Source organism: Marmota marmota, unplaced genomic scaffold, assembly GCF_001458135.2.
Source record: "Marmota marmota marmota unplaced genomic scaffold, marMar, whole genome shotgun sequence".
NCBI lineage: Eukaryota > Metazoa > Chordata > Mammalia > Rodentia > Sciuridae > Marmota > Marmota marmota.
Window position 1 is genome coordinate 5,321,330 of NW_026000242.1, and position 13,330 is coordinate 5,334,659.

The window sequence follows — 13,330 nt, forward strand, 5'->3', positions numbered from 1 at the left end:
GTCAGGGAGCGGGAGGCCCCCAGGGGCCCTGAGCAGACCTCGCGGCCGCCCCACGCGGCACCTTTGCAACCTAGCATTTTAGTGAATTCTGCGTCTGCATCCCGTGGGGGGCCAGGGTGGCTTGCTGGAGACTGCAAGCTCCCTGAGGGCAAGGTGCGGGAGGGATGGGGTTAGGACTGGTCCTTAGGATCGTGACCCGATCTCGTAGTCTTCCTTTTCCAGTCCCACCCTACCTTATCCAGTTCCCTAGTCTCAGGGCTATTGGGTCCTCCCTTCTCCCCTCCCCCTCTCATACCCCCTCCCCAAGTCACAAGTTTTCTCTTTGGGGCTTGTTGCTGCAGTCCGTGCTTCAGTACCGAGTACCTGGCTGGGCCCTGGGCACGCACAGGGGCCGTAGCCCCACTGTGTGTGGGAGCCATGAGGATCCTGGCTAACAAGACAAGGTGTGTGGGTGACGTGGAGGGCGGGATATGTGTGTGGAGAGCGGGGAAGGGAAGGGTCCAGTGGTGATGGGACCGAGCTGTGCTGGTTTGGGGAGCAAGTCCACCTGGACACCTGGCTCCCGAGCCACCAGTGGACTACAGCGGGGGTGGAGTGGGAAGAAGGCCTAGCCCCAGGCAGGAGCCGCTGCCAACCTTAGCACCCAGGCCCAGGGGACAGCGGGGACTGGCAGTCAGCTATGCCTGCTGCTTCTGGTCCCTTCTAGCTCTTCCCTCCAAAAACGGTTAGAGCAGACCCCCATCCACCCTACTGTGGGGTCCGATGGCGCCCCCTGGCCTCAGTCTAGCTGGGGGTGGAGGCTGGAGTGGGGGTGGTGCCTGCCTCCCTCCTCCTCTCCTGGAGAAGCCGGCAGACAGGGCCAGGCGGCAGCAGCAGGACAGCAGAGCTGAAATAAATCTGAGCTGGTGTGGAATGAGGGGGGATAAATATCCTCTCCCGTGATGTGATCTTTCCAGCGGCTATTAATAGGTCTCCGGGGAGGGGGAGGCGGTGGGGGGAGCGGGCTGGAGCTTAAAGGGCCCGCAGCCTAGGCTGCAGGAATCCTTGGCTTCAAGCTGCACTCCCGTCTGCTTGACACGCCGCTCCCCTCCCCCCTCCTGCTCCTGCCTGCCCGCCAGGCCTGCCGGCCCACCTTCTTCAGGTCTTCCCCTCTTGTTCTGGGGAGCTGTCTGGACCAGTGGGTACCACTCTCAAGTGTGCTTTCCCTACCTCCCCAGGGGAGTAGGGCTGGGACATGAGCAGTGTCGCACAGGTCCTGTGTTCCTTCTCTGTTTGTGTTGGGACACATGGGAGTTGAGGTTTGGGACCTCAGAAAGAATTTAAAGACAGTAAACCCTAGAAGAGAGGGTGCTAAAGTATTGGTTAGGTGCTGGGGGACAGGTTTGCCAGAGAAGTTTGCAGTCTGATGGATACTGGGCCTGTAGTGGGCAATTTCTGTCAACTGCAGACCTGGTTTTCATTTGAATTGTGGGAGCTGTGGGGAGGTTGCCCCATCTCCCCTCCCCAAGGTGGGCAAGGGCATCAACTCTTGTCTGAGGGTCCATGGAGGGAGATAGGGAATAGCTGGTGGTCTTGATACTACTCATCCCCCCATATTCACCATTAATTAAAACAGGATGAGACAATTAAAATCCAGGCATACCTAGCCCCTAGTAAGGTTAACTTTTCACATCTCTCCTACCTTCTCCCAGGTTACCCCACCCCAGGAGGAGAGAAGCTCCAGGGAGCCCGCCGCTGTCTCCCCGCGGCCACTGCCCCCCTGCCCCAGCCAAGCCAATGCACCCAGAAAATAAATTGACCAATCATGGCAAGACAGGGAATGGCGGGGCCCAATCCCAGCACCAGAATGTGAACCAAGGACCCACCTGCAACCTGGGCTCGAAGGGCGTGGGGGCGGGGAGCCATGGGGCCAAAGCCAACCAGATCTCACCTAGCAACTCAAGTCTGAAGAACCCCCAAGCAGGGGTGCCCTCTTTCAGCTCGCACAAGGGCAAGGTGAAGCGGGAGCGGAGCGTGTCTGTGGACTCTGGAGAGCAGCGGGAGGCTGGGACCCCATCCCTGGATTCAGAGGCCAAAGGTACCTCATTTCATTATCCTCAAAACCTTTGCAACATCTAATCCAAGCCTAAATTGGCCAGGAGACCATCTCTCTGCCCCCTTGCCTAATCCTCATCCCATGTCTCTTCAGTATTTATGCACTGGCACCTTTCCCTTATCCCCATCCCACCCGTGGAAGGGCCACATAGAATGATGGGCTTCTGGTCTCATTCTGTCCTGCCTTCCCACCACAGACCCACACACCTCCCCAAACCTCCTGGTCGCCTGGCTCCTGGCTAGTGGGAACTGTTTGGGAACAGGCACTGGGGCCTGGAAGGGTGGATGCAGCTTCCCCCTCCCCACCCCAGCCCTAATTAGAACCAGTTGTGGTTGGGGATTATGCTGTGCTTGGTGTTGGGGGGGGGGGAGGGGAGACAAGCAGCTGGGGCTGGAGACAGAAATCAGAAACAAATGGTGGTGTGGTGGGGGCTATGAACTGGCAAAGTGCCCACCATGGTCTGGGCAGTGCCCTCTGGGGTGTGGCATCTGGAGAACGGGCTTGGGAGGGACCCTGGGTTGGGGAGAACAGGACCTCTGTGCACTCAGTCTTACCCCTGCCTGCCTGCATCCTGCCTGAGCAGAGGTGGCACCCCGGAGTAAGCGGCGCTGTGTCCTGGAGCGGAAGCAGCCATACAGTGGGGACGAATGGTGCTCTGGACCTGACAGTGAAGAGGATGACAAGCCCATTGGGGCCACCCACAGTGAGTGTCCATTGATGCCATGATGCTGTGGCTCATGGTTTCCCCAGGGATAGCTGCCCTAAGGAAGCCTCCTACTTGAGTCTGGGAAAAAATAGCAAGAGCCAGGATTCCAGGCTTCCTCTCTCCTATCTACCTCTTAGACTGTCTCCTGAACTGTGACAGTCTAGCCTCTACCTTCCCTGCGCTCAGTGGTTGTCTCTCCTTAGGGACCCCTGTGGGGTGGGGCTCTCTTAGGTGGCTACTTTCCTGTCCAACTCACCTGAACCTTTACCATGAATTCCTGGCCTATGCTGCCATCTACTGGTCAGCAGAGAGAGGTGAGGCTCCAACCTCACTGGGAGTTTGGACAAGTTGGATCCGCTGTGCAAAGCAGTGCTAAGCCTGGGTGTGAGTTGACACTTGGCTGCATCTCTGGTGCCCTTCCCTAATCTCTGACTGACTCCAGCAAGTACCTGGGGTGTGTTACTAGGAAGAGGAGTGGTGGTTGTGGATAGATGCCCACTCCTCACGTTCTTTTATCGATCAATGTTCTTTTATCGATCAATACCTGGGCCTTCGTGAGTGATGGGGAGAACGGGCACAGCCACTGACCTTAGGAAGCCTGCATTAATTTATTTGGCACTTTTCCTTCAAAATTTACATCTTTTTTTTTTTTTTTTTTTTTATGGGGTTGGGGGCAACTTAATGCATAAGAAACTAGCCAGAAGCTGGGGATGATGCCACACACCTGTAATCCTAGTGACTTGGAAGACAGAGGCAGGAGGATCACAAGTTCGAGGACAGCCTCAGCAACTTAGCGAGATCCTGTCCAAAATAAAATATGAAAAAGGGTCTGGGGGGCTGGGGTTGTGGCTTAGTGGTAACACACTTGCCTGGCATGGGTGAGGCACTGAGTTCGATTCTCAGCACTGCAAATAAATAAATAAAGGTCCATCAACATCTAAAAAAAATATTTAAAAAGAAAAAAGGGTCTGGGGATGTAGACAGTGTTAAGCACCCTGGGTTCAATCCCCAGTACCAAAAAAAAAAAAAAAAAAAAAACAAAAACAAAAACAAAACCTAAAAGAAAAAATAGAAATAAAGAAACATCAGAGAATGTTAAGTTGTGAACTTCTTGAAGTTAGGGACCATAGAAAGGAGAAAGAAAAAATATACTGGCCACTTCATTGAATCCTTACATCCTTATTGCAGAGGAGGAAACGGCAAATGTGGAATGATTGCACCATGTTGGGGAGGGAAAACGCTGGCTGGGATTTCAAAGACTATCTAGTCCCAGGTCCCCTCTCTCAGGTGGGACTGCCTGGTGGACCTTGGCCTCTGGCTAAATCCTTCAATGGTAGAACCTTCACTGCTTCCTAGGAGAGGACCCCTCCCACACTTCTCATTCACTTTTGTAATATTAGACTACACCTTGTAGAAACTTTGGAAAACATAGGTAGGCGCAAAGAAATTATACTAAAATTCCATACCAAACCACAATGACTATTTTAGTTTTAATGCTATTGGATTCTTGAAGAGTTCTTAATGGAGGGGCAGAACAGTGCTGACATTAATAGCATAAGGTCAGAGATCAGACTGCCTAGGTTGCATCCTAGAGTTTCCACTTTTTTTTTAATATTTATTTTTTAGTTGTAGTTGGACACAATACCTTTATTTTATTTATTTTTATGTAGTGCTGAGGATCAAACCCTGGGCCTTGAACATGCTAGGTGAACGTGCTAGGTGAATGCTCTACCGCTGAGCCACAACCCCAGCCCAACCACTTGTAATTTGTATAAATTTTGGGAAAGGACCTCAGTTTCTCCTCTATAATCTTTGCCCAGTGTGGTGGCATATGTCTGTAATCCCAGCTTGGGAAGCTGAGGCAGGAGGATTGCAAGTTCAAAGGCAGCCTCAGCAAAAGCAAGGTGCTAAGCAACTCAGTGAATCCCTGTCTCTAAATAAAACACAAAATAGGGCTGGGGATGTGGCTCAGTGGTTGAGTGCCCCTGAGTTCAATTCCCAGTACCCCCCCACCAAAATAATAATCTTTATCTCAAAGATAAGAGGTAAGAGGAGTAAGTTCATACATGTAACACACTTAGAACAGCATTAACTTGTATTTTTATTGTTGTACTAGAAAGTTCCTTATTGATATAAACTCTGACTCCCTCCCCATGCCTTGTAGCCAGGAGCCTGTTATGCATGCTGAGTTTATATTGTCTACTTCCCAGGGCAGCCCTCATCATTGAGGTCTGTTCTCATGTCTCCCCCAGGACAAACTTTTGGTTCTGCTTTTCTATGTGAAATTGGGGAAACAGGGTCCAGAGCAGAGCCAATATGTGGTGGGTCAATCAGAGGTTTATCCAAGAAGGGATCCTGATGATGAGCTATTGGAGGGTGCCCCTAGCCTGGCACAGGGAGGCAGCTTTAGGCGGTGGTCTTGTGTTACCTGACAGTACTGTTATTGTCTGCAGGCCAGGGCCTTTGACTGGTTTATCTTGGCATGGGAATGGGTCCACCCACTTACCTAGACCCATTGATATCCAATTGTGGATCTTTTGTAGGCTAGGACTGAGAGTCAAGTTTGTGGCTATGGAATAGAACTTTTGGTGCTGAGAGTAGCGGTTCTATTCTGGGAGTGTTCCCAGTGTGTCAGCCCGTGATATTATGAAATATGTATTTGATCTTGCCCTATTTCCTGGCATACAACTCCTCAAATCTTTGGAATCTCCACAGTGATGTGTGTTTTTTTATGCTAATTAGTTCACTGGTGGCTGGCAGCTCTTAGGTAGCTTCTGTATGGGGACTGGTCTCTGGACAGACCAAGGCAGGATTGGACTCTCTGTCCCATTCTCTAATCTGCGGGGCAGGGGAGACTGAGGGTTGAGCTGACCACCCGTGGCCGCTTTGGTATATTATATAGATTATATAGTTATATAACATGGTGGTTCCTGGAAGTTTGCACCTATGGAAAGAGGGTGGAAGCTGTGCACCCCTTCCCTCATGCCTTGCCCTCTGCAGTTCTTCATCTGTCTCCTTTGTAATGTCTTTTATGATATAAACCAGTAAAGGGAAGTAAAATGTTTCCCTGAGTTCTGTGAGCTGCTTTAGCAGATTAGTAGAATCTCAGGAGTGGGTCCTGGGAATGCCAGTTTGCAGGTCGTTCAGAGGTAGACAACGCAGGGCTTGCAGTTGGCTTGGCATTGGAATCAGGTGGGGGAAGAGGTGGTGGTAGTGGTGGTGGTGGTGGTATTGGTCTTGTGGGCTGGAGCCTTTAACTTGTTCAATCAAATGCTATTGCAGGTAGATAATGTTAGAATTGAACTAGAGGCCACCCAGCTGGAGTCTGCTCCTGCAGAATTGATTGATTGGTTGTTGGTGGGGAGAAATCCCCACATAATTCTTGGTGACCAGAAGTCTGCATTTACTGTTTTGTGAGAGGAGAGGGAAAATAGTTTATTTTTCTACATAGCCTTTCTAACCTTCTCCATTTTTCAAATGCATTTTTTTTTTTACTTGTGACATAGTAAATATATTTCTTTGATCTATCCCTTGTACAGGCTGGTTAAATAGTGTTCCCATTGTGTAGGTGAAGAAGCTGAGGCTTAGAGGGAGAACATGTCTTATTCATAAATCACCAAGTCAGTTAGTGGTGGGGCTAGGATGAATCATTGAATCATCAGTTCATGAAACTTCTTTGCTTTCTCTGTGCCTGAGTTACTAGACGGTACATAGACACACACACACACAGACCACAGCAGGAAGGGTCAGAATAGCTAAGGAGGACTTTGGTATGCCTATCCTGGGTTCAAATCCTGGCTCCGCATTAGCTGGGTGTGTGACCTTAAGTGAGTCAGTTCATCCCTGCCAGGCTTGTTTCCTCCTCTGTAACCTAGAGTGTGATGCATTCCTTCCAAAGGTGTGTCAATTACATGAAATCACAACTGTAAGTATCCAGCAGAACACCAGGCATGTGGGAGCCTATTGGTAAGGGCCACATTTTCCCTCTCCCTCCTCTCCCTGTGGACACCACTCTTGCCATCCTGGGCAAGGACTGAGCTTGGGCAAACAAGATTGGTGAATATACCAGACTGAAGGAACAAAGGACCCTCAGAAAGGCACTGGGAGGCAGTGGGCTTCCTGGGCAGGAGATGCCAGCTGGTTCTCCTTGCATCTGAGACACTCACCCCTTTCCTTTCCTCTCTCTTTTTGCAGATTGTAATGTAGCAGACCCAGCCATGGCGGCCCCACAGCTGGGTCCCGGCCAAACTGCCCAACTGCCCCTCAACGAGAGCAGCGCGCCAGGCCCTCCACATGGCCCCCCACCAGGCCTTCGTCCTGATGCCCCCGGGGGTGGGGGCGGGGGTGTCCCTGGAAAGCCTCCCTCGCAGTTCGTGTACGTCTTCACCACACACCTGGCCAACACGTAAGTGCCTCAGAGGAGACCAGGTCTGCTGTGTCTGCCCAGTGCCCCTCAGCCTGGGGTTCCAAGTGAGCGTGTACAGGGGGGCAGGGTAGGCTGGGTGAGGTGGGGGGCTCCCTCCTACCCACCTCTCTGAGCTGACCATGCCTGGTTCTCTGCTGCAGGGCTGCAGAGGCCGTGTTGCAGGGCCGGGCAGACTCCATCCTTGCCTACCACCAGCAGAATGTGCCCCGGGCCAAGCTTGACCAGGTGAGTGTGGTGCCTGGTTTGGCTCTGAGATTGATTAGGATGTCCCTTACCTATCTTACACTCTGCTTTTGTCCACCTGCAGGCCCCCAAAGTGCCACCCACCCCGGAACCACTGCCCTTGAGCACACCGTCAGCAGGTACCCCACAGTCCCAGCCACCTCCGCTGCCGCCACCGCCGCCACCACCCCCAGCCCCTGGCAGTGCCCCACCTGCTCTGCCCCCGGAGGGACCTCCTGAGGACACCAGTCAGGACTTGGCCCCCAACTCAGTGGGAGCTGCCAGCACAGGTGGTGGGACTGGGGGCACCCACCCTAACACCCCAACAGCTGCCACCACAAACAACCCTCTGCCTCCCGGAGGAGACCCCAGCAGTGCCCCTGGCCCCACCCTGCTGGGGGAGGCTGCACCCACTGGCAATGGGCAGCGCAGCCTGGTGGGCTCCGAGGGCCTGTCCAAAGAGCAGCTAGAGCATCGGGAGCGTTCCCTGCAGACGCTGAGAGACATTGAGCGGCTGCTGCTCCGCAGTGGAGAGACTGAGCCCTTCCTCAAGGGACCCCCAGGAGCAGCCAGTGAGGGGGGCCCACCAGCACAAGCCCCTCCTGCCCCCCAGCAGCCACCCACAGCCCCTCCTAGTGGGCTAAAGAAGTATGAGGAACCCTTGCAGTCCATGATTTCACAGACACAGAGCCTCGGGGGTCCACCACTGGAGCATGAAGTGCCTGGGCACCCCCCAGGAGGGGACATGGGCCAGCAGATGAACATGATGATGCAGAGGCTAGGCCAGGATAGCCTGACGCCTGAGCAAGTGGCATGGCGCAAGCTGCAGGAAGAGTACTATGAGGAAAAGCGGCGGAAAGAGGAGCAGATTGGACTGCATGGGGGTCGCCCTCTGCAGGACATGATGGGCATGGGAGGCATGATGGTGAGGGGGCCCCCGCCTCCCTACCACAGCAAGCCTGGGGACCAGTGGCCACCTGGAATGGGCGCACAGCTGCGGGGGCCCATGGACGTCCAAGATCCCATGCAGCTCCGGGGAGGACCTCCCTTCCCTGGTCCCCGTTTCCCAGGCAACCAGATGCAACGGGTGCCTGGGTTTGGGGGCATGCAGAGTATGCCCATGGAGGTACCCATGAATGCCATGCAGAGGCCTGTGAGGCCAGGCATGGGCTGGACTGAAGACTTGCCCCCTATGGGGGGACCCGGCAATTTTGCCCAGAATGCTGTGCCCTACCCAGGTGGGCAGGGTGAGGCGGAGCGATTCATGACCCCTCGGGTTAGGGAGGAGCTGCTACGGCACCAGTTGCTGGAAAAGCGGTCGATGGGCATGCAGCGGCCCCTGGGTATGGCCAGCAGCGGCATGGGGCAGAGCATGGAGATGGAGCGGATGATGCAAGCACACCGACAGATGGATCCTTCCATGTTTCCTGGGCAGATGTCTGGTGGTGAAGGCCTGGCGGGAACACCTATGGGCATGGAGTTCGGTGGAGGTCGTGGCCTCCTGAGCCCACCCATGGGGCAGACTGGGCTGAGGGAGGTGGACCCACCCATGGGGCCAGGCAACCTCAACATGAACATGAACGTGAACATGAACATGAACATGAACCTGAACGTGCAGATGACCCCGCAGCAACAGATGCTGATGTCACAGAAGATGCGGGGTCCTGGGGACATGATGGGGCCTCAGGGCCTCAGTCCTGAGGAGATGGCCCGGGTTCGGGCTCAGAATAGCAGTGGCATGATGGGCGGTCCACAGAAGATGCTAATGCCTTCACAGTTTCCCAACCAGGGCCAGCAAGGATTCTCTGGGGGCCAGGCACCCTACCAAGCCATGCCCCAGGACTTGGGCAATACCCAAGACATGTTTAGCCCTGACCAGAGCTCAATGCCCATGGGCACTGTGGGCACCACTCGGCTCAGCCACATGCCTCTGCCCCCTGCATCCAATCCTCCTCCTGGGTCTGTGCATTCAGCCCCCAGTCGGGGACTGGGCAGACGGCCCTCAGACCTCACCATCAGTATTAATCAGATGGGCTCGCCGGGCATGGGGCACCTAAAGTCACCCACCCTTAGCCAGGTGCACTCACCCCTGGTCACTTCACCCTCCGCCAACCTCAAGTCACCCCAGACTCCCTCGCAGATGGTGCCCTTGCCTTCCGCTAACCCTCCAGGACCTCTCAAATCGCCCCAGGTCCTCAGCTCCTCCCTCAATGTCCGTTCACCCACCGGCTCACCAAGCAGGCTCAAGTCTCCCTCCATGGCGGTGCCTTCTCCAGGCTGGGTGGCTTCGCCCAAGACAGCCATGCCCAGCCCTGGGGTCTCCCAGAATAAGCAGCCGCCTCTCAACATGAACTCTTCTTCCACCCTGGGCAACATGGAACAGGGTGAGTCAGCTGGATAGGCCAGCGGGGTTACTGGACTCCAGTTGGGCACCTCTGTGGTGGGTAGGCATGGGCTGGGTCAGGTGGTGGTAGTGGTGTTGAACTTTGTCTGAGGCACCATGTACATGTCCCAGGCATTTTGAGGGGTCACACTTGGGACTTGGGATTGCCCCACTGCCTGGGGCCCTGAGGCTATAGGAATTGCTTTGAGTATGGGTGGGCTGTGGTGGTTGTGAGGGGCCTGTGTTCAGTGGGATTGTAGCTGTGCCCGGTGGAGTTAGGTGGAGATTTGGTAGGCTGACCTCTTCCTAAACCCCTAATAAGAGCAGCAAATTCACTTTACCCTCCCCAGTCACTCCCCACTTTCTTTGTCTCCCTGCTTCTATAGGTGCCCTCCCGCCTAGCGGCCCCCGGAGCAGCTCCTCAGCACCTCCTGCCAATCCTCCCAGCGGCCTCATGAACCCCAGCCTACCATTCACTTCCTCCCCAGATCCCACACCTTCCCAGAACCCCCTGTCACTGATGATGTCCCAGATGTCCAAGTACGCCATGCCCAGCTCCACCCCGCTCTACCACAATGCTATCAAGACCATCGCCACCTCAGACGACGAGCTGCTGCCTGACCGGCCCCTGCTACCCCCTCCTCCACCATCCCAGGGCTCCGGGCCAGGTGCGAGGACAGGCAGGGGCCACTGGGAATGGGAAGAGTGGGCATGGCCGGGAGTCGCCCCTGTGGTCGTGCTGGCGTCTCCATGCTTCCACAGGGCTGTAGGCATTGGTGTGAGGTCCGGGGCCCTGTTCCCATTCTGGTAGTCATTCAGTGAAACCCAGCCCACAGCACTCAAGTGGTCTTTTCAGCATCCCACAATGTGTCCATGGCAAATGGGGCCAGATCTTGGGCTCTTGGCTTTTAGCTTAAATTTTCCCAGTCCCTTCCCTTGCAACCAAGGGCAGCTGGTCAGTGGTAAAAGGTGGGGAGTGGGGAGAAGGACCGGTTCTGTCTCCCCCAGCTGGTGCACACAGTTCTGACCTCCTTGTCCTCTTTCTTATAGGTATCAGCAACAACCAGCCCAACCAGATGCACCTGAACTCCGCTGCTGCCCAGAGCCCCATGGGCATGAACCTGGCAGGCCAGCAGCCCCTGTCCCATGAGCCCCCACCTACCATGTTGCCCTCTCCCACCCCTCTGGGCTCCAACATTCCACTGCACCCCAATGCACAGGGGACAGGAGGGCCTCCCCAAAACTCAATGATGATGGCTCCAGGGGGCCCAGACTCCCTGAATGCCCCCTGTGGCCCTGTGCCCAGCTCCTCCCAAATGATGCCCTTCCCCCCTCGGCTGCAGCAGCCCCATGGTGCCATGGCCCCTGCTGGGGGTGGGGGCGGGGGACCTGGCCTGCAGCAGCACTACCCTTCAGGCATGCCCCTGCCTCCGGAGGACCTGCCCACCCAGCCGCCGGGCCCCATGCCCCCCCAACAGCATCTAATGGGCAAAGGCATGGCTGGGCGCATGGGAGACGCATACCCACCAGGGGTGCTCCCTGGGGTGGCATCAGTGCTGAACGACCCTGAGCTGAGCGAGGTGATCCGGCCCACCCCGACGGGGATCCCCGAGTTCGACTTGTCAAGGATCATCCCCTCTGAGAAGCCAAGCAGCACCCTCCAGTACTTCCCTAAGAGTGAGAACCAGCCCCCCAAGGCCCAGCCCCCCAATCTGCATCTCATGAACCTGCAGAACATGATGGCGGAACAGACCCCGTCTCGGCCCCCCAACCTCCCGGGCCAGCAGGGCGTCCAACGGGGGCTCAACATGTCCATGTGCCACCCTGGACAGATGTCCTTGCTGGGAAGGACAGGTGTGCCCCCACAGCAGGGCATGGTGCCCCACGGCCTGCACCAGGGGGTCATGTCCCCACCACAAGGCCTCATGACCCAGCAGAATTTCATGCTGATGAAGCAACGAGGTGTGGGGGGCGAGGTCTATAGCCAGCCCCCCCATATGCTCTCCCCACAGGGCTCCCTCATGGGCCCCCCTCCCCAGCAGAACCTCATGGTGTCCCACCCCCTGCGGCAGCGCAGTGTGTCTCTGGACAGCCAGATGGGCTACCTCCCAGCGCCGGGCAGCATGGCCAACCTGCCCTTCTAGTCATCCCCTTGGGGGCTGAAGCTGGGCAATATTGCAAATATGCTAACCTTAAAAAAGTTTCTTCCCTCCAGTGTTGGGATGGCCTGGGTCCAGGGTTGGGGTGGAGGGGTGGGAAGGGGCTTGTGTGGGGAGTGGCATTTGTGGAAACCAGATGTGCTGGCAGCTTAGGGGGAAGTGGCAGAGTGGGGTGGGGGGTTTGGGATTGGGGTTTGTTCCGTTTCTGCCTCCAGGACTGCCCCTCCCTTCCCTCCGATTCCTATGGAACCTCTATTTTCCCTCTTTCTCTGCACCACCCCCACTTTCAACTATGCTTTGGGTCCTTGGGGGAGAGGTGAAGGAGAGGAAGGGTCTCCCCTTTTTGTCCCTTTGTGCCGCTTTCTCCTCATTGCCCAAGCTCCACTTCTCTCCTCTCGGTTTCTCTGCTCCTCCCAGTTTTCCTTCTGTCTTTTCCTGCCTCATTTCCTTTCCCTGCTGACGTGGCTGACCCCTTCTCCCAACCCCCTCTGCAGGCGGCTGGCCAGGTGGGCAGGTGCCAGCCGGAGCTGTAAATAGAGCGCTGCGCTTTTGTGCTGGTTTGTGCGTGTGCTGTATTTCTGTGTTTTGATAGAAGTCACACAAAAAAAAAAAAGAAAACAAAGGATAAAAGAAACCCTTTCCCCTTCTTCAAATGATTGCCCCCTCCATTCCCCTGGACCCAGGGACATGCAGTCCTACACACCCACCCCACTGTTTGCAGTGTCTCTGGGTCCATAAAGGATACCATTTCTGTCCCCTCTCCAAATAGTAAGACAACAAGATGCCCACACCTAAACTGAGGTCACACCACCGAGGCTTCCACCTGGTGAGTCCTAGCAGGGCTGAGACCCCAGGGTGGCAGCCTGTCCGCTGCTGAGTCATTCAGGGAGAAACGTGTGCACGTGTTTTCCCACACCAGTGACATGGCCCCGGCTTCCTGCTGTGGATGTCTGGGTGCCCCTGCTGCTACATCTTAGCCAGAACTTGAAGTCCTTTATCCCCAGTCTGGGATGAAGAAAAGGAAGAAGGGGCAGTATCTGGTGGCCCCCGTGAGTGGAGCCACAGATGAGGTGGTATGATGCCACTGGAACCCATGGCTGCAGTAGCCCTGGGCTAGGTAACCCAGAGTGGGGGGGGGCCTGACTCTTCCAGAGGCCGCCACCTACTTCTTACCAAAGAAGGAAGGAACAGGGTTTGGCTGAGTCAGTCTGCTCCCCTCCAGCCTCCACCCCCTGAGGATGGAATGGGGGAAGTATTGGAGGGGGCTGGGGAGCATCCTGCCGCCTTGACTCCGCCTGCCCACTTGTTGGCAAGGTTCTTCTGCCCAGGCTCAGGGCTA

At 55.6% G+C, this 13,330-nt stretch overlaps 1 protein-coding gene across 6 annotated transcripts in view; it reads left to right on the top strand.

Moving 5' to 3' along the window:
* The window catches only part of Bcl9l (BCL9 like), a 27,850-nt gene extending 15,206 nt beyond the window's left edge, over nucleotides 1–12,644 (top strand). For 4 of the 6 annotated variants that reach the window (XM_015489767.2, XM_015489766.2, XM_015489768.2 and 1 more), the window contains 8 exons: nucleotides 342–443; nucleotides 1,692–2,077; nucleotides 2,679–2,798; nucleotides 6,996–7,206; nucleotides 7,368–7,452; nucleotides 7,535–9,833; nucleotides 10,219–10,500; nucleotides 10,883–12,644. In XM_015489767.2, coding sequence (XP_015345253.1) covers nucleotides 418–443; nucleotides 1,692–2,077; nucleotides 2,679–2,798; nucleotides 6,996–7,206; nucleotides 7,368–7,452; nucleotides 7,535–9,833; nucleotides 10,219–10,500; nucleotides 10,883–11,976 — 4,503 coding nt within the window. In that variant the 5' untranslated portion in view covers nucleotides 342–417 and the 3' untranslated portion in view covers nucleotides 11,977–12,644. The remainder of the gene's footprint in view (nucleotides 1–341; nucleotides 444–1,691; nucleotides 2,078–2,678; nucleotides 2,799–6,995; nucleotides 7,207–7,367; nucleotides 7,453–7,534; nucleotides 9,834–10,218; nucleotides 10,501–10,882) is intronic. The other 2 variants (XM_048795811.1, XM_015489770.2) reach the window with 1 other exon arrangement.
* The last annotated feature ends 686 nt before the right edge of the window (nucleotides 12,645–13,330 follow it).